This window comes from Leptonychotes weddellii, chromosome 5, assembly GCF_054177405.1.
Source record: "Leptonychotes weddellii isolate Sample4059 chromosome 5, ASM5417740v2, whole genome shotgun sequence".
Taxonomy (NCBI): Eukaryota; Metazoa; Chordata; class Mammalia; order Carnivora; family Phocidae; genus Leptonychotes; species Leptonychotes weddellii.
Genome location: NC_138373.1, coordinates 85,111,616 through 85,137,889, shown reverse-complemented (window position 1 = coordinate 85,137,889; position 26,274 = coordinate 85,111,616). Strand labels below are relative to the sequence as shown.

The 26,274-nt window shown below is 35.0% G+C and overlaps 1 protein-coding gene across 17 annotated transcripts in view; it reads left to right on the top strand.

The window, feature by feature from the left end:
- The window catches only part of SOX5 (SRY-box transcription factor 5), a 993,366-nt gene that overhangs the window by 625,105 nt on the left and 341,987 nt on the right, over nt 1–26,274 (top strand). For 15 of the 17 annotated variants that reach the window (XM_081821346.1, XM_081821353.1, XM_081821350.1 and 12 more), the window contains one exon: nt 11,856–12,087. In XM_081821346.1, the coding sequence (XP_081677472.1) occupies nt 11,857–12,087 (231 nt within the window). In that variant the 5' untranslated portion in view covers nt 11,856. The remainder of the gene's footprint in view (nt 1–11,855; nt 12,088–26,274) is intronic. The other 2 variants (XM_031032931.2, XM_031032925.2) reach the window with 1 other exon arrangement.

Below are 26,274 nucleotides of genomic sequence, written 5' to 3'. Positions count from 1 at the left end.
TTTGGTTCAGGAAAGTGGTACTCATATTAAATACAGTTTTTTTTTTAAATTGTTACTTTTTATTAAACTCTTAATAAAAGAGTTTTATAGCATGTACTGGAAGAGATAGTTTTTGCTAATCCCTAGATTTTTTTCCTCCAAGCCTCTGTCTGTCCCAGGAATGGAGTATGTGGCTACTCAGTGCTCAGCTTTCAGCCTCACAAGGAGCCGAGCATCTGGGGAGACTCAGGAGGTGAGCACTTTCACGCTGACTCAGAGACCAGCCGTATGACTCCAGTCTGGAGCTGTCACGCCTGGTTATGGAAAGGCAAGAACAATGCCTCCCTTGAGAAGGGGGAAAAAAAGTCTAGTGCAGTCACAATTTTGATGTAAAATTTAAATCATCCCTTCACATCCTGTGGACTTGGAGCTGTCAGAGAGGCAAAACCCATACTCAAATGGAAAAAGCTTTTTATTTCCTCAAAAAGTATACCCTTTCTAGCTGTAATAACAAGTTTTAGAACCACAAATCCTAATGCTAGATTATTCAAAGTAATTTATAAATAATCAGAACAAAAGGACTTTGACACTTTTAACCTGTAGATGGCTGAAGGCTGAATGCTCTTCTTCTGTTTGTTTCTGATTAATGACAAATGTATTGCGATACGTGAATTCTGTAATTCACAACAAATTGCCATTTATGGTTTTGTATTGTTTTCTTCCAAACTTCTGTAATTGGCCATTTTACCTACAACTTAAAAGAAATTTCTCTTCAACATTTAAAAATCTTAATCATTTTTTATGTTTTCTTCAGGTAGCTTTGGTTGAAATTTAGTGTATTTGACAATTAAAAATATTCTGTGATCAAGCGGTTAATAACTCAGACTAAAGTGTTTCTATTTTGGAGTCAAGGAAATAAAATTATAATAATTATTAAACAAGTTAAATAAAGTTAGGATTTTTTTTAAGTGGAAAGTGCTTAATGCTATATTCTTGTAAATCATGAGAAAAGTTATAGTAATTTTTTCAAAAAAATACAGAATTCTATAAAAACGTTTGCTAGCTCTTCTCTTTATTAGAGTGACTTTGTATTTAGGAATCATAAATGTTCTTGCAACCAGTTTTCCTTCAGGCTTGTCAGACTTAGAATGAACACTAACTTTTCTAACTATTAGGATATTATGGAATGACTACAGTAGAGTTTAATTAAATTTAATACCCTTTCTACCTTTTTATTTATCAGGAATACTCTTGTTTTAGGCACTTAGTAAGTGTGGATTAATGTTAAAATAACACAATAAAACATAAAGATGAGAAGTTTTAGCTGGCAGAATTATTTGTTTAGATAAATTTCGGCTCTGGAGCCCAGCTATTAGGTTACTCATAATAAAGCAATCTCTTTATTTAGGAAATTTTCTGAGAGTCTTCATCGTGACACATAGTCTAATTTTAGAGTGAATTTTCAGTGATTTGCAATTATTATTGAAATAGTAAGAGAAGAAAGTAGAAAAAGAATCGAATTTTGAGTTCTGAATCAATGTAGGATGGAATTTTGTTATCATAAACTGTTTCTAAATCCTTACCTTTGGTTATCTGTGTCTCTCGTTTAGAAAACAAAAACAAATGGACTTTTAAAGTTACTTTTATTGCTTACTTTAGGCACATTAATTCAAGCACTTTTGAAATATCCTGTGTCCAACTCATTAAGAGACAGTGATTCCTTTCAGGTACTAAAAAGAATTAAATTCTATTTCTAAGTCTTCTCTCTCTTTAACTTCTGATTTTTAAAAAATTTTTATTTTCTACCCCTTTAGCAAAGAACCCTGTACCTCCTCATTTTTTGCTTGTTCTTATTCTTCCCTCCATCTCTGATTCTTTGGTGGGCTGGACAAGGCTGGAGAAAGCTATTTAGTAAGGTCAGAGATGCCAGGAAAAAGAAGGGCAAAAAGGTGTTGAAGAAGTTAAAAGTGGTGCTATTCTTTCAGAAAGAAGAGATGGTATAATGAACTACTTGATCTCAATGCAGAGAACATCTCAGAAACTAAACATAGGACAAGGTAAATACAGGGAATGGCCTTGGTAAAGGTCATTTTGAACCTTCTTGGTGACTATAACATTTTAAATTAACACAGTTTTAAATACAGTTTGAACTTTTATATCTTATATTAAAAATTTTTCTGTAAAATCAAATTATATTTCAGAACAATAATGAATTTATTGTTAAGTAGCTGTAGCTCAAAAATTACTTTTGTTTTTATATTTCAATGTTATGGTAAGTTTTGTTTATAAATACTAGTAGAAATAAATTTCTACTCTGGTGAAATGTATACTAAGGATTACAAGGGGAGTCTAGTCTTATTTATTACTGTGTTGTCCATTTTTATATTTCTATGAAATTTGTGTTTCTACTTCCATTTATAGTTTATGCCAGGACCTGATGAACTTGTTCATGCTTCTAAATAGCAATATAATGAATGAGGTCTTTGTATGTGGGAAGCAAAGGGTAGAGAAGTATTTGAGATTGGCATGTTCTGTATCAGAAACTGATGGCAAAGAGGATTTATAGATAAGAGAAAAAAATTATACAAGTTTGAAATACTGCATGTTTACCACACATAAAATTTCAACTTAAAAGGCTTCTGAGTATTATATATGAACGACTTGGTTATAAAATTTACATGGAATGTTCACAAAGTAAACACAAAGCTGACTCTTAGAAGGAAAATGAAGATGTTCAAAACATGTAAGAGGGAAGACAAACAAATAAACCATAAAATATGAGTAATAATAATTGAAATTCATAGATAAGAGTAACAAAACTGTTTTTTCTTTAATAAAATGGTATGCTAATTTTGTGTAATTCTTTTTTTTTTAAGAGATTTTATTTATTTATTTGAGACAGAGAGAATGAGAGAGACAGAGAGCACATGAGAGGGGGGAGGGTCAGAGGGAGAAGCAGGCTCCCTGCCGAGCAGGGAGCCCGATGCGGGACTCGATCCCGGGACTCCAGGATCATGACCTGAGTCGAAGGCAGTCGCTTAACCAACTGAGCCACCCAGGCGCCCAATTTTGTGTAATTCTATGTTTATAAATCACACAAAAGTGTTGGTTGTTTCACTCATTTGGATCAAAACCTGTCTATTCATGCTAAATATCTATGTTGATTTCCCTTATTAGATAAGTAACATTCTACTGTGAAAATACCTTTGATAAACAGTAGAGTTTAATTCCTAATCTTAGTTAGCTTTCTCATAACAACCTTAATTACAAAAGAGACCAGACAAGTAAATGTAAATGTCTTGTACAAATAGTCTTTTTACTAGAAAACCTTGAGGCTCATAAATTCTAAACAAGTAGTATGATCTGTGGATATGAAGGACTGACAATTTTTATTTTACTTTTTAATACCCCATATTTATTGTTACCTTAAGATGCATCCCTTCAAATATTTTGTATCGTTTTAAAAATGCATTCTGCTATGCTTAAAATTTAACATGAGGAGTAAATATTAAAAACAAGTATTTAGGAGAGCAATTAGTGGAAGTTATAAGTTAAATGTCATGGTCCAGAATTTTAAAAAGTTCATATTCAGAGTGTTTATTTTTGTAGAATTGTTTCAAGAATAATTACGCTGCTTCGCTTATTACTTTGACTTCTCTTTTTTGCTAATCCTTTTTATACACTGCTCCCCCAAAGTAAGATGGACTGCAAGATTTCCTCCCCCTTGCTCTATTTTTTTCCAGTTTTTCCCTTGGAGAGACAATTCTGGGCTTGAGCTGCTGCCTATTATAGTGCAAAGACCAAATAGTGTAACAAAAGATATTTAACCATGACTCAGTTTCCTATTTTATAAAACAAGAAGAATAAATATATGGACTCAGAGCATTGTGGAAGAAGTCAATGAGAAATAATTACAATTATTGGTTAACTCTATACCTGTGTTTCAAAGAACATACTGCCTTAGTTACTTCCGCAAAAGTTCTGTATATTCTGATAGCTTATTTCTTTTTTAAAATCTCACAATCAACAAAGATTTATTTCTAAAACTGAATTTCATATTTTTCTCCAAATTGGCCTTTCTTTCTAATTTTTATATTTTTCTTATTAGCAGTATTGTTCTCTTAATTATACAGTCCAGTAATCTGTTTATCTTTGAATTACTGGCCTCACTCATTCTCCTTTTCTGGTCCCCACCCTCAACCTTCTATCAGTTACTAATTTCTGAGGGTTTTTCTTTCTAAAATACAGTTTTTTTGATGATGTTACTCTGTGGCTCACAAACTATCACCAGCTCCCTTCTGCCTTCGGTTTCACTTTCAGATTTTGCTTAGCCATTAAATAATACATTATATGTTATATACAAAATTAAAAAAAAATAAAAGAGATAGGATTTAACCAGAATCACCGTCTGGCCCGTCTTTCATGCTTATCTGCATTTACTTCTCCTAGAGTCTCCTACTTTAACTAAACCATTCTACTCAACATCCCTTATCATTCTATAAATTTCTTGAATTTGTTAATGTCATTTTTCCTGTCTGGAATCTTCTCTTCTTCTCTGTGTCTGTTGACATCCGACCCATCCTTCATTACCCTGTTGAATTCTCGTAATTTGTAGGAAGCATTCTCTGATTATTTTAGTGAGACATCATCTCTCTATTGTCTGTCTCTCATAGTACTCACATTTATAAAAAGTCATTTACCTTAAAATATTTATCGATTTCTTAATTACATTGTTATCTGCAGGCACATGGTAGTCTTCCAATAAATGTTTTCCATTAACGAATGAATGGATGAGTGGGTATATGACTTCTATTTCCATCTAAACTGTATTTCCTTAGCGGTGAAGCAGAAGGGTCTTCGTATCTAAGTCGCCTGTTTCCTCCATAACGTAAAGATAAATTGCCTGGCACAAAATAGACACTCATGCAACTCATGTATTTATTCATAGAAAAATACACTGTGTGCCATGTGCTAGGAATTGTGCTGCCATATAATTAATGGTATCTCATTCAGCATAGAGGATTAGACTATTTGGGGAAAAAAAAAACACAGCACAAGTTGGAAAGAACTTTATCATGCAATCATATCTTTAGCATTAATCTTGGAAAAATCAGGTAAAATAGTCACAAATAGACCTGTACTTACTGAAATCTTATTAAGTGCAAGACATGCTGCATGCCATGAGAAATTCAAGAAATTTAAAAAATTATATTCCTGCTTTTCAAGTGTTCGTGTTCTAGCTTTAGACACTATGTACTAAGAAGAAAAGAAAGGAAAACTATTGAATGAGTGTCACAGGTTATAATGATGTTCAGTTTTCATGTGGACTAATAATAAAAGTTGATGATGTAGTTTGAGGTGGGGTGAAGTCACTTTAGCTGTGATGGCAAGGGAAAGCTTTGTAGAGAAGTTGGAATTTGAGTTTGTTCTTTATAGATCTTTTTTTTTGAAATTTTTATACATAACTGGAAACCTTAAAAGAAATAATACCATCATTCCAAAAGAATAACCAGTAGAAGGCACTGCTTCCTAGGACTTTATCTCTGAATTAATCAAAGGTTAAGATATCTAGAGAAGAAAGAAACTATTACATAAGGAGAGCAATTCCCATTCTAAGTCTTCCATTTTATGTTTGTTCCATATGTGAATTCCTTTCACTTTGTATATGCTTTCATTTTTTAGAATTGCATCAAAGAACATATTCTAAAGCAGCAAATAGGTGATTCCTCAGTAATAGGTCTGGTAATAATTAACAATGTAGCAGTCTTCCATAAAGCTACTTAATGTTTATAGTTCTTTACATACACATTTTAAAAATAACTATAAGATTTTTTCACTAATATTTTAAAAACCTAATTTAACCAGGTTTACCAATTCTTTTACATAGAAATTATTTAAAAGGATACTGTTAGCACTGAGCTGAATTTCCTTTTTTTTCTGACAATATTAGGATATTTTCTAAATATGCTTGCCCCGTAAAATAGATCTTACAACTACTCATAGTTAGAATAGTAAGAGAGTTGGTTTTAGATGGTAGCTTTTATGAAACAAGTATTTGTTGAAAAACAACCATCTTCAGAAAGGATTCTAAGTCCTGGGGACGTAGCTGTAAACAAAATCTGCCCTCTGGGGTCTTATACTAGGAGAGACAATAAGTAAGTCGGTGGGATAAGGTGCTAAAAAGAGCAAGGAGGTGCTGGTTTAGGAGGAGCAACCAAGGAAGGCTTCACTGGGAAATGATGTTGGCACTAAATGAGGGTAGGGAACAGCAAGGGTGTATCTGGGTTAGGAAGGTTTCAGACTGAGAAAATACCAACTGTGAAAGAAATATGTGTACACTGTGGATTAGTTTCCCGTTGCTTTTGTAACAATTAGCACAAGTTGAGTGGTTTAAACAATACAAATTTATTCGTTGACAGTTCTGGAGGTCAGAAGTCTTGCAATCAAGATGTTGGCAGGGCTCATTCCTTCTAGAGGTTCTAAGGGAGAATCTATTTCATCACCTTTTCTAGCTTCTAGAGGCCACCTTTATTCCTTGGCTCATGGCCCCAGTTCATCCATTTTCAAAGCCAGCTACCTAGTATCGTTCAGTCTCTCCCTCTGACTCTGATCCTCCTGCCTCCCCTCTTTATAGGGACCTTTATGATTACTTTAGACCCACCCAGAATATCCAAAATAATCTCCTCATATCAAGATCCTTAACTTAATCACATCTGCAAAGTCCCTTTTGTTTGTAAAGTAAACATATTCACAGGCTTCAGGGATCACAATTGGGACATCTTGAGTGAGGAGCATTATTCTGACTAGTGCAAATGTCTTGCAACCTTGACTGTGCATTAGAATCATCTGGGAGCTTTAAAAAATTCTGATGCTCCGTCTCCACTCCAGAACCAATAACATTAGAATGTCTGGCAGTGGGTCTCAGGCAGCAGTACTTTTTAAACCTCTCCATGTAATTTTAGTTTGCAACCAAGTTTGAGAATCCATGGTTTAGTTTACGTTGCAGTCTCGTACCCTTTACCTTACCCCTAAGTTGGCTGTACATGTCTGAGTACAACTGGGGACATTCTACTTACAGAGTGCTGACAGTGCACACAGAGAGCCCTTAGCCAATCGTCAAGGACTCTAGGAGTTTTTAAATTACTTTCACATGTGGACTAGAGTGGCCTGATTGTGCAGATTGCTATAAGGACAAGTAAAGGAGAATTGACTCCATGTAAAAACAAGATGCCCCTTATAAGGGAGGCTGTTTCTTATCTATTCCATGCATGTAACTTAGCAAGTCCAGGAATGCTATAGACTCAAGCTAGGGTTTAGTCCATATTCCTCGATGTCCTTTTTTCCTAAGTCAGCTTGAAACTTAAATTTACATTGTACTTTCTAAGACTATTTCTGCATCTTTGCTTGTATCATCACTTCCTACATGAAATTCCCTCTCCATTTATCCCAGTTTCCATTTGACCTTCTTTTCCCCCCAGAATCTACTTGGTCAGCCATTCCCGGAAATACTCCAGGGTCCCCCGCTCCTCATGAAGCCCTCAGGTGTTCAGCTGTAGGGCCAATCATTTGGCCCTTAACCTGAACTGTCTTTCATTATTATTTCTCCAAGTCTCCTCCACCAGTGCTTAAGCTTTTTAAAGAAGAGAACTTGAATTACACGTTTTATTCCCATTAGAGAAGGGTCTTGCACATAGTAAGTGATCAGTAAATGGTTGTTGATGATTTGAAGGTTCAAATTAGACATGTGTTTTTGCCCTGAAATTAGACATCAGTTCTTTCAAGAAGATTTTCTTGTCCACACACAAAACCAAGTTTAAGATTCTATTATATCATCATAGCTCCACAGGTTAGTTTCACACTGGATTATATTTGTCTGTCTCATGTCATATTCTTTGAAGTCTGAGTTTTATTCATGGGCAAGTCTAGCACCTACCACAGGAATGACAAAAATCATCTCTGGATGAATACATAAGAGCATGCTCCAGCCTAGATCCTCAGATTATTTCAAGACAACACAGCATGTCATGTAAGCAAGTGCAGGAATTGGAACCCTACGTATCCCAGATAAACAATACATGGAAAGTTGCAGTGACTTCTTTTTTTTTTAATTATCATACATCTTCCTATATTATTTGTTTTTTTAAGAAGATACAACAATTGTTAATATGCATGGGTAAAACAGAATTTCAACATACGTAAAGCGAACTTCGACAGAAAATAGAAATGTACAATTCCAATGGTAGAACACTTTTCAATAGTAAGAAATTTTTTAATGCAAATCAAAATATGTCTCAAAACAAATGAAAAGGAAAACAAAATATTCCAAAACCTATGGGATGTAGCAAAAGCTGATGTTAGAATGAAATTTATGCTATAAATGCTTGTCTTAAAACATTTCAATAATGTTTGAACTTAACACTATACCACAAGGAACTAGCAAACTTAACATTATACCACAAAGAACTAGAAAAAGAAGAAACTTAGCTGAAATATAGTAGAGGAAGAAAATAACAAAAAAAAAAATCAGAAACAGATAAAATAGAGACCAGAATAAATAATAACTTAGCATTGAAAGTACTTTGTTTTTGTTTTTTAATGAATGGGACTTTCTTCTGTCCAAAATGAAACGGTTTGGTAGATGAACAAAAACTCAAGAATTAACATTATTGGTGATTTGTTATAAACATTTTTAGAAATACTATGAGTCAGACTAAATATCAAGCAGATTGATAGCTCTCTATATAATTTAAGTATTTGCCCTTTTTTTCTTGATTTAGTAGCCTATTTTTTGAACTATGAGCATTTTTATTGCAAAATGGTTTTAAATCTTTAAGACTTCTTTTACCTGAGTTGTATAAAAATATTCTCAACTCCGGCACATTAAGAACATTCTGTAAGTGTCTGAAAATGGAATTGAAATAATCATGAAATATGTAACTCTTTAGGATCAGGTGCCTTCTGGCATCACGATTCCTTCATGTTTAATGTTTTAGACCTTACGCTTTTGCTCCATAGAAAGATATATATATATAGAAAGAGACTGTTTGGGGGGGCGCCTGGGTGGCTCAGTTGGTTAAGCGACTGCCTTCGGCTCAGGTCATGATCCTGGAGTCCCTGGATCGAGTCCCGCATCGGGCTCCCTGCTCAGCAAGGAGCCTGCTTCTCCCTCTAACCCTCCCCCCTCTCATGTACTCTCTCTCTCTCATTCTCGCTCTCTCAAATAAATAAATAAATCTTAAAAAAAAAAAAAAAGAAAGAGACTGTTTATCCAGTGGTATAGAAAGGTAATTTAGATATTGAAATGACTAGATGTTTTGAGAAGAGTAGCAGTGTCTTAACTATTTATCATCTCTACCTTATATCTACTTTTGGACTTTCAATTTTCATAATCATTATTAATAATGCTATTAATAAAGTAGAAATCAGCAAAAAAGTCATGCTTTCTATGAAGGTCAGAGAACTGCATTAACTTGGGAAAGGCCAGCTGATCTAGCTTTCTGCTTTAATAACCCAGAGACTAGCTTTTGCCAATAGCCTGGAGTTTTTGGATAGTAAGAGACTTATTGTACATAAGACTGAGGTAGACACTGAATACCAATTTATTAATTTCACCAACAGTGATAATGCCTATGCAGACCATAAATACTATGGCTATGTATAAATGTATAATCTCCTTATAGTCAAACTACATGTAAAACAAGAAATAATTAAAAGTCCTTTTATTGATTTACTCTGATAAATCACAAAGACCTTAAATATTTTAAATCTGTTCTGTCAGCCCACTCTCTACATGACAATCAGAAGTTTGTTTGGAGAGCATGGAAGCAGAGCAGTAGAAGTTAATATCGCTAGTGTGTGTAGTTATTACATATAGTTTAATTTTTCCATTTGGTGATAGATGTGGTATTGCCAATGAGACTAGGACTATTCTAGCTCCAGCCCCTTCCTTCCTTTCTCCATACTTAAGAGTATACTCGGAGTAAACCTTAGTAATGAGATCAGAAAAACTGAAGATACCTGAAATGTGATGGCCCAGTCTACTTCTCTTTTAGATGAGCCATCAACATTTTCTCCTCTTTCTCTGTTCTTCAGCTGCTCAAGACTTCTTGCTATTCATATTTCTTTTTTGCACTTGCTAATACATATGATCAGTTTATTGTTAAGTGTGACTGACCAAGGAGCATTTCTCTTATCAGGGCATTTTTTATTTCCTGTTGATTTTACAGGTTAACTCTTAGGATGTAATTTGCTTTCCTCATCTTGGAGTTTTTTGGGTTTTTTTGTTTTTGTTTTTTGGGTTTTTTTGGGGCAGTTAGGTAACACTGTAGTTTTAAAGTAAACAACACCTATTGTTTACTGAGTGTCTACTCTGTGCTAAATGCTCTACAAGTCATTTTTCATATGGTACACAGTTTATTCTCAAAGAGCATTCCAAGTAGATATTACATCTCCCTTTAAAAATGAGTAAATTGAGATAGATTAAAGCTAAGTCTCACAGCTAGTAAGTAGCAGAATCAGTATTTGAATCCATGTTTGTCTGATTCCAAAGCCCTAATTTTTTTTCTACTGTGCTATTATTTCTTGATAATGTATCTTCAGTACTTGAAAACACTGTTCTTTTGAAACTTTTCACAGTAAGAATAGTATTATTTGGCAATGATTAGAGGCATCTCTTTAGTAGTAAATTTCAAATTTAAAAATCAGTGATATATATGAAAGAAGTGGTGTGGCCGTTAATGCTTTCCTGCCTCCTCTCTCACTGGTCTAGAATAAGAATGGATGATTCTGTAAACACTCTTTGTTTGTTGAGCAAAAATAACAACTTTCCCAAGGTCAGATCAAGTTGCAAATACAAGAGGGTTTTTTTTTTTTTAATTAAAAATTTTAACTCTATACTGCTTCTATGAGAAACTTGTAGTGAAAGGAAAGGGAACTCTCTATTTAATGAAGAATATTTGCCAATTATTTTTAACCTCTGATAGTATTCTTAGTCAGACTCAAATACCAAAAAAAGTGTTTAATTTTTAAGTGTCTAAGTGCATTTCCTTATAGGCATTAGCTCATCAAAACAAAACATCTTCCTTTGATTTTTCCCTCTTACTTAGGTCTTCTAAGGGGCAAATAAGTCTTAGAATCCACATCTAAGTCTTTCGTAGAATGTGGAAATGAAAACTGAAATATTTTTATATTTTCACTTTTTTTTTTACCACTTTGCATGTTTGATATTAAAAATGAATGGGGAGGTGAGGAAAGAAAAATTCCCAAATGTTTCAAGATTCACAGCAATTGCAAAATTTATTCAATTCCTAATAAGCTTTAAGCAAATATCAAACTTTTGGTCATGGAGTCTGTGGTTTCCTTATAACCAATATTTCTACAATTCATAATACTCATACTTTTAATGAAATGCAAATTTGTTATAATGGCAGTCGTTCATTTATTTTGTTTATCTTTTGATGAAAGACATTTTAGTTCTTTCCCTTCTTTTAACTGCCAACAGTATTTGCTATTCATAGATATTCTGTCTTCAATAAGGTCTATCAAAGTGTAAAACTAGATGGGTATTTTTCTTTCCTTTAAAATGGAATGGTCTTTCATTATGCAGTGTTCTTAGGTGAATTCTCTTGTTTAAGAACCCAGAATACAAGAGAGTGCTATATTAGTGTATTATTCTCACAACAAACAAGCACTGTTCTGTTGCTACCTGCTTGGCCATTGTTTCTGATTGTGTGTGCTTTGCAGTGGTATTTGGATGGTTTCCTGCTCTCTGCCAGCACAAAAAGGCATTTCTGTTACAATGGCCCCTAACCACACAATGACGGCATTAAGGATTTATGTGGAGGTTTCATTATTTTCTCCTCTTTTGTTCCTTCCAGGATGTCTTCCAAGCGACCAGCCTCTCCGTATGGGGAAGCAGATGGAGAGGTAGCCATGGTGACAAGCAGACAGAAAGTGGAAGAAGAGGAGAGTGACGGGCTCCCAGCCTTTCACCTTCCCTTGCATGTGAGTTTTCCCAACAAGCCTCACTCTGAGGAATTTCAGCCAGTTTCTCTGCTGACGCAAGAGACTTGTGGCCATAGGACTCCCACTTCTCAGCACAATACAATGGTAGGTTTCTCATGGTCTCTTGTGCCTTCACTCACTCTTTGACCAGTCTACTCTTCTAATAGTTTGGCTTCAGTCCTTTGCTTTATAATTATCATCTACTTAACAGCCAGACACAAGATTCACTCCTAACATCTTAGAATTCCTTATAAGTAAATTAATTCCAGTAGGAAGTATATGACATGCTATTTTTTTCTCTTTTTTGTTTTTCATGAATTTTGCTTTTGAGACACAATTTAATTAGGAGAAAACACATGTACATATAAGAATAATGTTCAAGTAACACATTTAAAGTTAGTCAGCATGACAGTTAGATGTCATAGTATTTCTCATAAAAGATTTTTCTAGATAGAGTTACAACGTACTTTGAACATCTCCACCATGATAAATCAATGTTTTTCAATTTTTTGCTTTGCCCAGATTGGATTCCAGTATTCCTTTACAGTACTCAGAATATTACAGGAGAATGTATTTCGTAGAAACTATATTTTTTTAATATGACTGAAATACTTTCTAACTCAGTCTCATTCATTCTGTTGTTTTGATAATTCAGTAATTATCTGGTGCATCCTATTCCAGAATTTGCAACTCAGGATAATTTATCTGCCCCTTCATCCTGGCGTCTGGATCATTGTCATTGCAGAAGATCAGGAAACTGTGGTTTCACGGATGAGAGGGAAGAAGGCAACATAGCATCTTTGGCTGAAGCTTAAAAGCACACACACACACACACACACACACACACAGAGTCGCCAGTAAGGCTTTTAGGTCCTTCTTAGGAACTTAAATACACAGAATCAGCATGTTGGCAAGGTAGCAGGGAACTTAGCTGCCAGGAAAGCCACACTCGCCTTTTCAACATGGCTGCTTGGGTACATGTCATGGTTTTGTGACCTTCTCCTCTTCTACTTCAAGGATGGTAGGGCCATTAATTTGAACCAGATTACACCAACAGAACTGTTTCCTCATACCATCTCATTCTTTTGAAGACGACTCTGATTCTGTGAAATGCTTTTTTTTTTCCCGCTTTCTCTAGAAAATTATTACATATCATAAATGTGCTTGGTATTGAAATATGTTCACTTATTTATGTTATTGCATTACTGTATGTAGAACTAAATCAACAAGAAGAATCAGATATCTCCTAATAACTGTGAAATGGATGCTATGTTTTGTCACTCACATTAGATTTAAATACTCTTTCAACACTTTAAGCCTCATAGGTCAAAATTTCACTGGGTGGATTACTATATGCCAAGATTTTCCCTTCAAGGATTGTATTTCTGCTAACACTATGTAACACTTATATAGATGTGGCATTTTAGTCACATTATGTGTATTAACTCATGTGACCTTCACAATAATACAGTGGTGTGTTATTATTCGTCTCATTTTATAAGTGAGGAAACTGAGGCACACAGAGGTTAAATAATTTGCTTCAGATCACAGCTGATACAGAGGAGAACCAGGGTTGTTTACCCAGACATTCTGGAGTCCATGCTTATAAATATTATAAGCTCTTCACAAGAGCACGTGCATATTTTATTGTCTGATTATCTCTTTGTTGGCAAGCTAAATCATATTATCCATAATTCCTACTTTTTTTTTCTCTACTGTGAGTTTATATTACCTATGTGCAATGATACAACTTTTTGGGCTCCTCTCATAAGGGTTAAACCTAGGATAAGAAAGGGGGAAAATGGTAGTACACAGTTCAACAGGGTAAGGAGATCATACTCTCCATTTGGCATTGCATCACTGCTAATGCCTTTTCTTTCTCAGTATCTTGACCATTGCCTTCTCTTAGGGAGTGCTTCTTGGTTTGGTTTTCCTGTGGTACTACTCTAAGCATAAACACAGATTTGAAGGAATGAATATAAATAGTTATAACCCGAAGAATACCACAGAAATAAAGGAGAGATTATTTTAAGTATACTCAAAGATGCGTATAAGAAAATTATATTAAATTACATTCTGTAGCTGGAATGAGGGATCCTGTGATGCAGGATGTTAGTGAAAATGAAACCAGTTTGTAAGGAAGAACTCAGTTCAGCTAGATACAAACTATGAATTGCCTACTTTGTACCAAGTTTCTTGTTGTTATTGTGGGGCACTATGGAAACAGATTTGAATAAAACACAACTCCTTCTCTCAAGCAACTTCATGTAGAGCAATAGTTCTTAGGCAGGGCCTATGGGATCCTCTGAAAATGAATGGAGAATTCTGTATTATGCATATGAGTGAGTAAGATTATGGTTTTCATCAGATTCTCAGACCGATCTCAGGATACAAATGGTTTAAGTACGTTTTAGTGACATGCTGACACTTGCTCTTATATATATCAAATTGGTTTCTAAATATGTTCCTGCCTGAAATGTTTCTTGATTCCATCAGGTTTTCATCTCTTAAGTAGACAGTTGGAAAAGTCTCTCATATGATCTCAGATATTTAGCCTCTCCTCTCTCCTTTCTTTCAGTATCCACAGGATTGTTTCCCTGACAATTGAGTTGGATTGTTTACTTTGGGAACTGTGTGTCCTTGTTTTTATAGGAATTAGTCTAAAACTCATTGTCTTAGCCTAAAACTTTGTATAAAGTAGCACCAAACTATGGCCTTGGTCTTCTCTCCTGTCATTTCTCACCATGGACCCACTATTCTTGTCGTGCCAAGTTTCTCATGCATGTTCAGAAATATACCAGGTGACCTTGCATGACACAGCTTTATTCTTTCTACCTGGAAAATGCTCTCTTTTCATATTTTACCTTCCTAGTGAATTGCATATAATTATGTCTAATTATATTATATGATATATTAATATAGAATGTTAATATACAATCACTATATATTAATATATAATTAATATAGAATACATAGAATATAATATATATTTGTATTTCTGATACCTAGCATATAATAGACAACATATGATTATTGATTAGATGGCAGAATTCATATGGATGATTAAATAGTAAATATGTTTTGGGCAAAGTCATTAAGACTATTCATGGTGAATATGCTGATTTTCTAGAAATTTAAGAACTAAAATAGAATGTATTAATGTAGTATACTCAGAAAGCAGAAAGTATGTGTAGTAGCCATGATATATTCACCGGTTAATGTGATTGATATATTTTATTCATTTATCAAAATGATTGAATATATTTATAGAATTGTTATTCAACACAAATCATTGCACTTTATCTGGGTAGTAGGCCATTGTAATGTTCACTTAACAGAAACTTTTATTTCAGTAGGAAAATACATTTTTTTTCTGTTCGGTATATTTGAAAACAGAGACAATATTTCATGGTCTCCATATCATAGAGTTCAATTTAAGGAAAAAAAACAGGTTTCCAGATTTCATTGCCTATTTATATGTGACATTCATACTCTATTCCTAAATTAAAAAAGGAATGAGAGGTCCACATTTTATATTGCCAATATAGTTTAGAGACAAAGTAAAACTGATGAGTAATCCCTGTAAGGCTGGCTTGAAGTTATGGAGAGATGCTCTCAGTATAACATTTAGGTTGGAAAATATTTTCTGAGATAAAAGTTCTGTACACTTCAAAACTGTTGCCATATAAAGATTTTGAGGAATTAGGGTTGTTTGTTCACATGCAGGGTATGCAAGTGTTTGGAATTGGGTCAGGTGAAGATGTAATTCTTCCCTTCTGAAGTTGTGTTTATTGCCTGAATATTTTGGAGAAATAAATTAAGTGCCTTACTAAGAGCAACTTCCATTAGCAGTACTGATATGAATACTGTAAGTCTATCTATTCTTGGAATGGTTTACTTACTATTCAGGGTGCATTACAGATCAACTGTCTTAAGCTGTTGTTTTTTTTTTAATTGTCAGATTTCTAGCCAATATAAGATTGAGACATAGATATGAAAAAGACTGATTCTGTGGTTTCCTTCTCTCAAGCTCTCATAATCTTGCCAAGCAATTAATGGCAAATTTTGATTCCCATGTGATCTTCAAAAAGGTGAAAGGCAAGGTTGTAAAGTCTGATTCTGACATGAGTGGAAAGGCAGTTTGGGACTTTATTTTTACGGAAGATCAGATCTACCCGTCCTGTCCCTTTCCCCCCTTTTTAAACATGGGTTTGGAGGCTGTCACTTTAGAGTTTCAGAGACAAGCAAGAATCACTATAATTTCTTGCTCATTTTTAATAATAGTTCTGATACAAATGAATTTATTTCATGATGCAAAGAACTATTGAGAACATATCTTCATGTCAATCAATGTGATTATATATGAGCACCAGAAAGGAATAGAGTGAGTATGAAGAGAAATCAAGGGGCAGCTTGAGAGGCAGCCCACGGACTCTGTGGTCGCCATTTTGGTGCTCGTTTTCTGTCTGGTTGCATACTACTTCTGCTGGCTAGGTTGTTGTTCTAGTGTCAAACGTGATGTGAAATGAAAGGCTTGACCGCCTGTGGTTACTGAATAGTCAATTGTCTCTTTTTTCTTTCTTTTTTTTCTTTTCCACAGAAGGTATACGCTTATCTTAGCCAAACTCTCTTTTGACTTCTTAAAATCCTCTTGAGTTGAATGAATTGTTTTGTATAACTATAGAGTGGCCGCCTCCCAACACTGATTTTTAAAATATGTAATTATTTATTTTAACAGTACAGTATTCTTATTAAAAAATAATTTGAGTTGCTCACTTTATAGATAGCTGAATTTCATATGAAATAAAGACTGTATAATTTTTTAACATTTATTTTTATTTTTTTAAAAGATTATTTATTTATTTATTTGGCAGAGAGAGGCACAGCGAGAGAGGGAACACAAGCAGGGGGAGTGGGAGAGGGAGAAGCAGGCTTCCCGCGGAGCAGGGAGCCAGATGCGGGGCTTGATCCCAGGACCCTGGGATCATGACCTGAGCCGAAGGCAGATGCTTAATGACTGAGCCACCCAGACACCCCCTAATTTTTTTTTTTAAAGATTTTATTTATTTATTTGAGAGAGAGAGAACGAGACACAGAGAGCACGAGAGGGAAGAGGGTCAGAGGGAGGAGCAGACCCCCTGCTGAGCAGGGAGCCTGATGCGGGACTCGATCCCGGGACTCCAGGATCATGACCTGAGCCGAAGGCAGTCGCTTAACCAACTGAGCCACCCAGGCGCCCCAACCCCCTAATTTTTTAACATTTAAAGATCCATTGGATTTGGAAATAAGTTTTAATATGTTTTAGTATCTCATTTAATGTTTATACTGATAATATTTTCCTGGAATTGTTTAAGAAAAAACCTCTGGATACATAGTGTTTGGGGCTTAATAATTTGATTTATCTTAATGTAAATGTGTTTAAACATTGCAGAGACACTAGTTATCATAAAGCAACATTCAGTGTGAGTCTGTTTCTTCCTGATGTCCATCAAAAGAAGACAAAGTGTCTTTTTAAATCGGATCTTTTGTAGAACTTGGCATATAGCTGGGAACCAAGTATGACATTACAGCAAGGCTCCAATGTGTAAAATCCAGCCTTAAACAGTGAAGGATTCATAGAATGCATGTCAGAGAGAGGCTTTTACTTACTCAGGTTCACTGTCAACTCCTGGGATTATTTATTTACCTCCAAATAATTTTAATTGCTATATTATAGTTGTGTCTTGAAATACTCTTTATATGCTTTGCTTATAACCTAATGTTACTAGTAATGTATTTTCAGTGTTTGACGAGGATAATATTACGTATAAAGTCCTGTTCAGATAATATACAAAAGAAAAAAGAAAAATGCATGTGTTATTTAAAAATAAGTCACAGAATAGGACCTTAATTATGGTATGGTGAAGATTCCTATTTCTATATAGGAGTTTTTATAGGCTTTTAAATTTCTGTTTACCTTTGTACATCTAAGTTATTGTGATGGTATAATGCATACTGTTGTTAACACCAGCGTGGTTATTGTGTCAGTTCTAATAATGAGAATTTCATTGTTTAGGGAGAGCAGTCTCCTACACTCTAGACAAAAGTGTAATTACTTTTGAACGACGTGGAATGTGCTCAGTTTAATAGCATGGAGGATAGGTTCAGAAAGATTCAGATAAAGTAAGCTTGGAAGCCATATGCATAGCGTGACAGTATAAAATTATGATAGTAGGCAGTGTAATTCTACACACACGTACCCGATTTCACACAGTTTATCTATAAACTGTTGTTTCTGTAAGAGATAGGCTTGCTTATCGGAACAAGGCCGATTCAGTTGAAACCAGGTGAAAATGGTGACAAGTTTATATTTGTTTTTTATGGTAAATTGATGTTTATCATACAATGAAATTACATTGTTACAAACATTATTCTGTAAATGGTGTCAGAAAATACCACATGAAGCTGTTTATCTAGATAGAATCCAAGGCTTGTGTTTGAATGTAAGTGGTTCAGTCTTTATACTTGCATTGTTTCTGAAAATTACCCCCAGGGCTAGCAGGAATGAGGACATGTGAAAAACAATCAGTTGGGGTTCATCAAAGCCACTGGATAAGTTGTGCAATAGATCGTGTTATCCCGTTGCCTTACAATTCCATTCCTTCTGGTTGGGGGAGGGTTGAATACTAAATGGAGAAAACCTTGATTCATATGATGTCCATAGTATTTAAGTACTACTGTTGAGTTTAAAGTTAACTGGGCCTTGAGAAATTAAGGAATGTACTCTCCCATGGTGAGGAAAAACGTGCTACGTGGGAGCTGCGAGCTAGTTCAGGATACTTGATGAGGGTCTACTGTTAGCGTCCCCACAAAGTGCTATGCAGTGACAGGTGAATAAACAAGACCTTTCTAAAGCTGTAGTAATGGGGGGAAATGTGTTTGCTTAAGAAGATTTGGCCTAATGAATTTAATGACTTTCATTTAATAGGTTGTGGAAAGATTCAACTCAAATATATACAATTCAGCAATAATAGAGAAATGAGTAAGAATTCTTCCTTCTTATAACTTTTTGTATAGTATGGAGATAAGATGAGCACAAAATCGTCATAATTTTATATAAAATATTAGAATGCTGAAACGGGCTAACAAGTGCTAAGGAGATTCACAGTTGAAAGATATCTCATTTGCGGGTATCAAAAACAGATTAATTTGAAATTGCTTCCACAAGAAAATTAGATTCCAAGATACTAAAAATATATAGACACACTGGATCAATTATCATTATACAAGGTCTTCAGTTTATACTTAAGCATAATTTTGCTTTTGCCACATTTTTTTCCCCAGAAGAAATAACTAAGAAAGAAAAGAGAAGAGAAAGTTAAAAAAAAAAACAAAACCCAAAACTAAAGACTAAGTGTACTGTAAAGATCTTAATATAAAATATGGGGAAGTTAATGAAATACATGTCTCATATTCATAATAATACCAACAAATACTTGAGTTATTGGGGTTTTAAATGTTTCTTTTCTTTATCTGGGTGACCACCTTGGATGAAGTGGAAAGAATGATGAAATACTTGGCTAGGATATTGGAAATAGCGAGGACACGAAGAAGCAGTGCTGGAAACTTACTCTAATGGTGTTCCTGACTTTATGGAATAGATAGGTGTCCATGTTTATCTCATTTGCTATTCTTGGACCTGCATAATAGAATCATTTGTATTTGGAAGTTAAAAATAATGCAGAGTTTGGGGGCTAACCTTTATTTTGTATCTTAGATGTTTTGTTTTCAATTCTTCCACATTTTCTTCCTTTGATTCTTTTCCTTGTTTGCTCCTCTTTTTCCTCTCTTTCATTTTGCTTCTATCAGAAAACATTCTTCTTATTTATGTATTTATTTTTATTATGTTACATTAATCACCATACATTACATCATTAGTTTTTGATGTAGTGTTCCATGATTCATTGTTTGCGTATAACACTCAGTGCTCCATCAGAAAACATTCTTAATGGCTCTCTTGTGGATCTCAATGGAGTCATTATCAGGAAGGAAGACAGGGTTGGAGAATCAGCACCATTGTGCTCTGATATACACTTCCTTCTTATTTACATATATTACCTCTTGGGGGCTTGCCAAACTTCCTGCAGTCAGCCTAGATTTCTCTTACTGTATGTGATTAATAAAGGTCAGTTGGTTCTATGACAAAACTTTCACCGATTTTTAGTTAGTTCTTCACAGAACTATGTGGCATATTTATTCAGTTTATTCAGAAATCACATTCTTTTACTTTTCTTTCATGATCCAGCATTGATAGTAGATTATAATTTTATATTTAATGTACTTACTGGGAAAAAAAAAGGACTTAGAACTCTATATTGGTTCTGAAATTATTTTTTGAAATCAGGCTTATCATTGAATCCAAATGTCTGGGACCTGGTGCTTTAGCGGATACTTTATGGTCTTTGGGTGCCTGTACTAGCTTTTACATTTTAAATTATTTGACAGCATCTGTCACTGTTTTCAATCAGTTCTTGATTATTTCCTTAATTCAATTATTGTTTTTTTGTCTTCATATTTCTTTCCTAAATTTGAGATTTTATAATGATTGGTGGAAAGTAAGAATTGAAGAATGGAGAGTTTTTACATAACTAGAAAGTAATTTTGATGGTAGTGTCAGTGTATTAACTTAATATGAGGGATAATAGCAACGAGTTTGTCATTATTTCTTATTTTGTAATTTCAAAGGGCCATCACTTAAGGGATTCCAAAAGAAATAAGAATTTTGCAGTGTTGATGCCTGAATTCCAGGAATTAGAATGAAATCTCCAAGGCTAGGTCAGTGGGACCTCAAAATATTTCAAATAATACACCATATTTCCTCATGGCTCTATCAGGTAGATACAACTATCCATTGTGCCTAAAAAGAGAGAAATTATCTTTGTATAGCAGCTTCTCTAACAAGCACAAACACTAGCACTTAGTTGGGATCTTAAGAAAGTGAAGTCATAAAAATAATGTAAGGAAGTATTGGGTTTTCATTCTTTTTTTTTTTTTTTTTAAAGATTTTATTTATTTATTTGACAGAGAGAGACACAGCAAGAGAGGGAACACAAGCAGGGGGAGTGGGAGAGGGAGAAGCAGGCTTCCCGCCGAGCAGGGACCCGATGCGGGTCTCGATCCCAGGACCCCGGGATCATGACCTGAGCCGAAGGCAGACGCTTAACGACTGAGCCATCCAGGCGCCCCTTGGGTTTTCATTCTAATTTCTTTTCCTCACATATTTTGGCAATTAGGCTCATATACCTTTCTCTTTTAAAAGTACAGATAAACACAAATACCTGGATTTGGCTGGGGGTGGGGGGTAAGTTTTTTAAAAAATAGAGAGGAATTCAATAGTATAGAAAATCTAGTTGGAAGATAGGGGTGAGCACTTTCAAGAGAAATGTTTCCTTAAGAAATGTCAGTCTGAATTCAAAATGAACACTATTTGTGCCACATTAGGTGCATTTAAAAGCATTAAGTGCGTTTAAATTCTTTACTTCCTCCAAAAGGTCTGAGATGCCCATAATTCGTACTGGCATTAAAGGTGTCATTAGAACTGGATTCATGACAGTATTTTAATATGTAGCCAGTTTTGATCGTTTCGTGTCTCTTTCTCCCCATTTTTTGTTTTAGAAAGTAAATTTTATGTTTTTCTCTCCTCTGCTACCTAGAGGAGAAAGCTGAAAGTTGTTACTTGAAATGGGAAATAAGTGTAAAGCTAATTTAAATTTACAGTTGTAATCAGTTCCTTTGGTTACATATCTCCTTTATACAAAGGCAAAAATGCTTTTTAAAAATTTTCCCCTAAGGGCACCTGGGTGGCTCAGATGGTTAAGCGTCTGCCTTCGGCTCAGGTCATGATCCCAGCGTCCTGGGATCGAGTCCCGCATCGGGCTCCTGGCTCAGTGAGGAGCCTGCTTCTCCCTCTCCCTCTGCCTCTCCCCCTGCTCATGCTCTCTCTCTCTCTCTCTGTACCTCTGTGTCTCAAGTGAATAAATAAAAAATCTTTAAAAAAATAAAATAAAATAAATAAATAAAAATGTTCCCCTAGCTGGTTTTCAGGAATGATCCATGTGAGCAGATGAGGTGTGAATGTAAGGAGAGCAGCCTTGGGCCGCTCTGTGACACTGACATCACATGATAAAGTAAATGAACACAAGTGACTGGATTTTGTGTCTTCTTTAGTCAAGGCTGCTTCTGTGGCAGCAGAGCAAACAATGTTTTCATTATATAGAGAAGCAGTGTTTACTTCAGTGTCTCTTCTTAGCTCTTAAAAATCCAGCCGGTCTCGAGATAAAACAGTTAATCTTGTTGGCCGATAACCCTAAATGAGAGAATAATATTCTAAGAGTGAATAAAAAATTTTAGATGGAGGTAGGATATTAAAAAAGGAGCATCACTACAAAGGTACCATTAAGGAGCTTTTTATTTATGTAGGAATATACAATATGTACCATGTAAAAAGTCCACACCTATATTAATGAGTAACAAAAAAATAGGTTATGATAACTTATAACATGTGTATACTTAATAATGTGCTAAGCCTGGTAACCACCTCTGGTGCCACTCCTGGACCCTTCCCTCTGCGTAAACACATTTCTGGAGAGGGGGAGATTGCTGGGTTGTTCCCAGGCTTTGTGGCAGTGGCTGGCATGCTTTGCACGCTAGAGACACAGGAGTCAGAGAACGTGCTTCTTGTGTATCTGAGATTTTGATTTCCCCAGGGTCATCACTAGAATATAAAAAGCAACTTTGAAAGTCTTGTGTGAATATATCTTATAGCCTATCTACAGTCTGATACTGCAATCCGAATATGGGAGATTTCAAATAGTGCTCTTTAGAATATGATATCTAATAATTAAAAATAGGAATGTGTAATACATCAATCTTTTCTATGTACCAGCCACCCTACATTTTTATTATCTCAGCCAATTTTATGTCAACCCAGTGAGTTCAACAACGGTGATGACCCCAAGTTTACAGACAGAAAACAGTCTTGGATAAAGTAATATGCCTAATAAGTTAAGTGGTAGAGTTTGGATTCATGACTTTGGAACCCAAGCACTTAATAACTGTGCTTACGGCCTCTCCATTCATATACACATTAAAATCATTTTTATAATTTATCTGAATAAATCAGAATAAATAATTTTATTTTATTTTTTTAAGACTGATTGATTTGTCAGAGAGAGAGAGGAGAGCACAAGCAGGGGGAAGGCAGGGAGAGGGAGAAGCAGGCTTCCCGCCGAGCAGGGAGCCCAACGCGGGGCTCGATTCCAGGACCCTGAGATCATGACCTGAGCCGAAAGCAGTTGCTTAACCGACTGAGCCACCCAAGGATCCCTGGAATAAATAATTTTAAAAGTCTTTAGAAATACATGTGGGAATTGAGATAGAACAATTGTTGCTTGACTATTATACCTTAACTCAGAGACAACTTGATTTTTTTTATCTTTTTATCTGGCTTCAAATGGACCAAGAGATGTAACTATTTCAGAATGGGTACAAGAATTTCTGCATAGGCTATTCGGCAATATATGGGATTTTAAAAGACTACTTGCTAAACCTTTCATATAAAGGTTAGTATTAATTCATATTCTGGCTATTAGACTGTTGGCATAGCATAGTGGTTGAGCACATGGCACTAGTGAAAAAATTACTGAGTAAATTCCAACTTCTGCTGTTTAATATTTTATGGCACTTGGCAATTATGGAAATTTTCTGTAACTTATTTTTGCCATCTGTAAAATGGGGTTTAGTTAGAATAACGTCTAACTGAGAGAGTGTTATGTTGAAAGGAGTCAGTACACATAAAGCACTCTGGTGCCTGGGATATAGCAGGAACTTAGTAAATATTGTTTTTAGTTAAATGAGTGCCTAAAGACATATTTAAGTTCTATGATCTAGGAGAACATTGGTGCATTGTATTAAATGTCAGATGCTTTCAATTCTTAGAAATTTAAGTAACCTTCAAGAAAATCTAAAGCTAAAGAAGAATACTTTATTTTATTTTTTTATTAACATATAATGTATTATTTGTTGCAGGGGTACAGATCTGTGATTCAACAGTCTTACACAATTCACAGCGCTCACCATAGCACATACTCTCCCCAGTGTCCATCACACAGCCACCCCATCCCTTCCCCCCAAGAAGAATACTTTTGAAGTGAGAAGTCCAACAGAAATCTCAATCTCTTGCCATTAGTTTTTTTTTTTTAATTTTTAACTATTAAAAAAGGACATCATTATCAATCTGAGATACTGTTTCTCAGTCAGATATTTATGACAGATTTAATTATCATCAATATTGTTCATTGGCAGCCAAATTTTTGCTTAATGTTCTTACGGCTGTTCATCAACAGCAACGAGCACCACCACCACCACAAGAAAAATCTACCTAAGCCAAGTCAGAGCTGCATTTTGATAAGAGATGTAGAATGTGGTGGTAAAGAGCCTAAACTCACCCTCGAACTGCTTGGGTTTCAATAAATTCCACATTTTATAAGGTATATAAGTTTTGTGGTTTCTCTCTGTGCCTTTGTTTTCTCATCTGAAAATGAGGATAATAGTTGAAACTCTGAATATACACAGGGGTTACGAGGGTAAAATAGAATTCTCATAAGTGGCCTTGAGCTGTGCCTTGCACATAGCAAGGTCTTAATAGACGCTATAGTTCTTGAATAGTTTATGTTCCGTTGACTAATGACCATGAATTATCAGGGGAAACACTGTGGGTTTTGGGGGCTCCCAGTAGTCATGATTTCCTTTTAGTAACCTGGAGGATTACTACCCACATTTCCATCCCATTTTAACTGTTCAGTGTTCCTACCAGTAAATTCTGTCAGTATCTTTGGATGTAATTTGCCTTGAACATGAGATGTAAACTCATTTAAAGGAGAAAACTCTATGTTATCTTTGGCGTCATATGTCTGTCTTGTTCAGCACCGGGTCTCTAGAGTCTGGCTCCGTGGCTGACACACAGCACGTGTCTCCAAATAGTTGAATGGATGAATGAATGTCTCCAAAACGTGGGCTCATAGAAGACATTCTGAGAGCAACTTTTCCTTATCTACATGTTGAAATACTACTTAACACATAGACAGATGTAACAAGTAAATGAAGTAATTACCTACCACAGTGCTTGTTGTGTGGTGAATATTCAGTTAATGTAATCTCCCTTTCTGTCACCCTTCTAATTCTCTCAGCCCAGTTGCTGTGCACATAACTCACAGATCACAGCATTCTTCTGTGGCCTCACCTGTTACACTTCAAATAGTTTACCTGAGGAAAGTAACAGCAGCGTGGACACATATACACACACATACACACACACACCAGCAGAACTATTTTGGAAAAGAATATAATTAAAAATTGTTCAGTTTTTCTTGCATGAATATCCTGAAGACACATACTGATTTTCTTTTAGGACATGGTTAATAAGGTTCATGTTTGTTACTATGGTTATATTAGCATATTCATTTTTGGCGGGTTTTTTTTTTTTTTTTTTTTTTTTTACATTTCAATATGTTTTAAAATTCCTATTTGATTTCAGGAATTTTAGAGGTCTTCTGGGGGGATTTGGTCCTTTGTTTATTAGCATTGTGTGTATTGCTTTTTTGTCCTTTGATCTCTCGTTTCTGTTTACCCATAAGGGCAGCTTGGGATGATGTAAAAAGGCTGAGAGATGAAAAAGAGGCACTGTACAAATGGATTTGTAGAGTATATCAGCTCGACCTCTCAGAAATCTGACATGTCACATTTAAAACTAGGACACCTGCCTAAAATGTGTATATTTCTAGCTGTTAATCCCTGATGATTAAACATGTATCTCTGCTTTTGTTTTATTGGATAAAGCTTTGACTTGTCACTTTTCTAATGCACTTCAGGTGATCTTTTTATTTCCTATCATATAAACTCTCCCTGTTCGCTTATGTCCTCTTCAGTGGTTCTATAATTATTTTTGTTTTACATAGATAGAAACATGTTTTTCCCCCTTTTTTACATATGGTGTTTTTGCTTCATGCAGAGAGAACTACACAGATGACATTTTTTAAAAATCCAAATTTAATTCGGTTTTACATTCTTATGTTTATAACCCTGAATATCTCCAAAACGTCCTTACCTAAAACACTTCAGAGTTTTATTACTAGATTTATACCAGTACAGATACATCAACTTTCTTAGGGATAATCTCTAAGCAGAACTTAGTAAGACAAGCTTTGAAAACTATCATTCCTAGGAAAGTAAATCTTGAATCACGGAACATCGGTT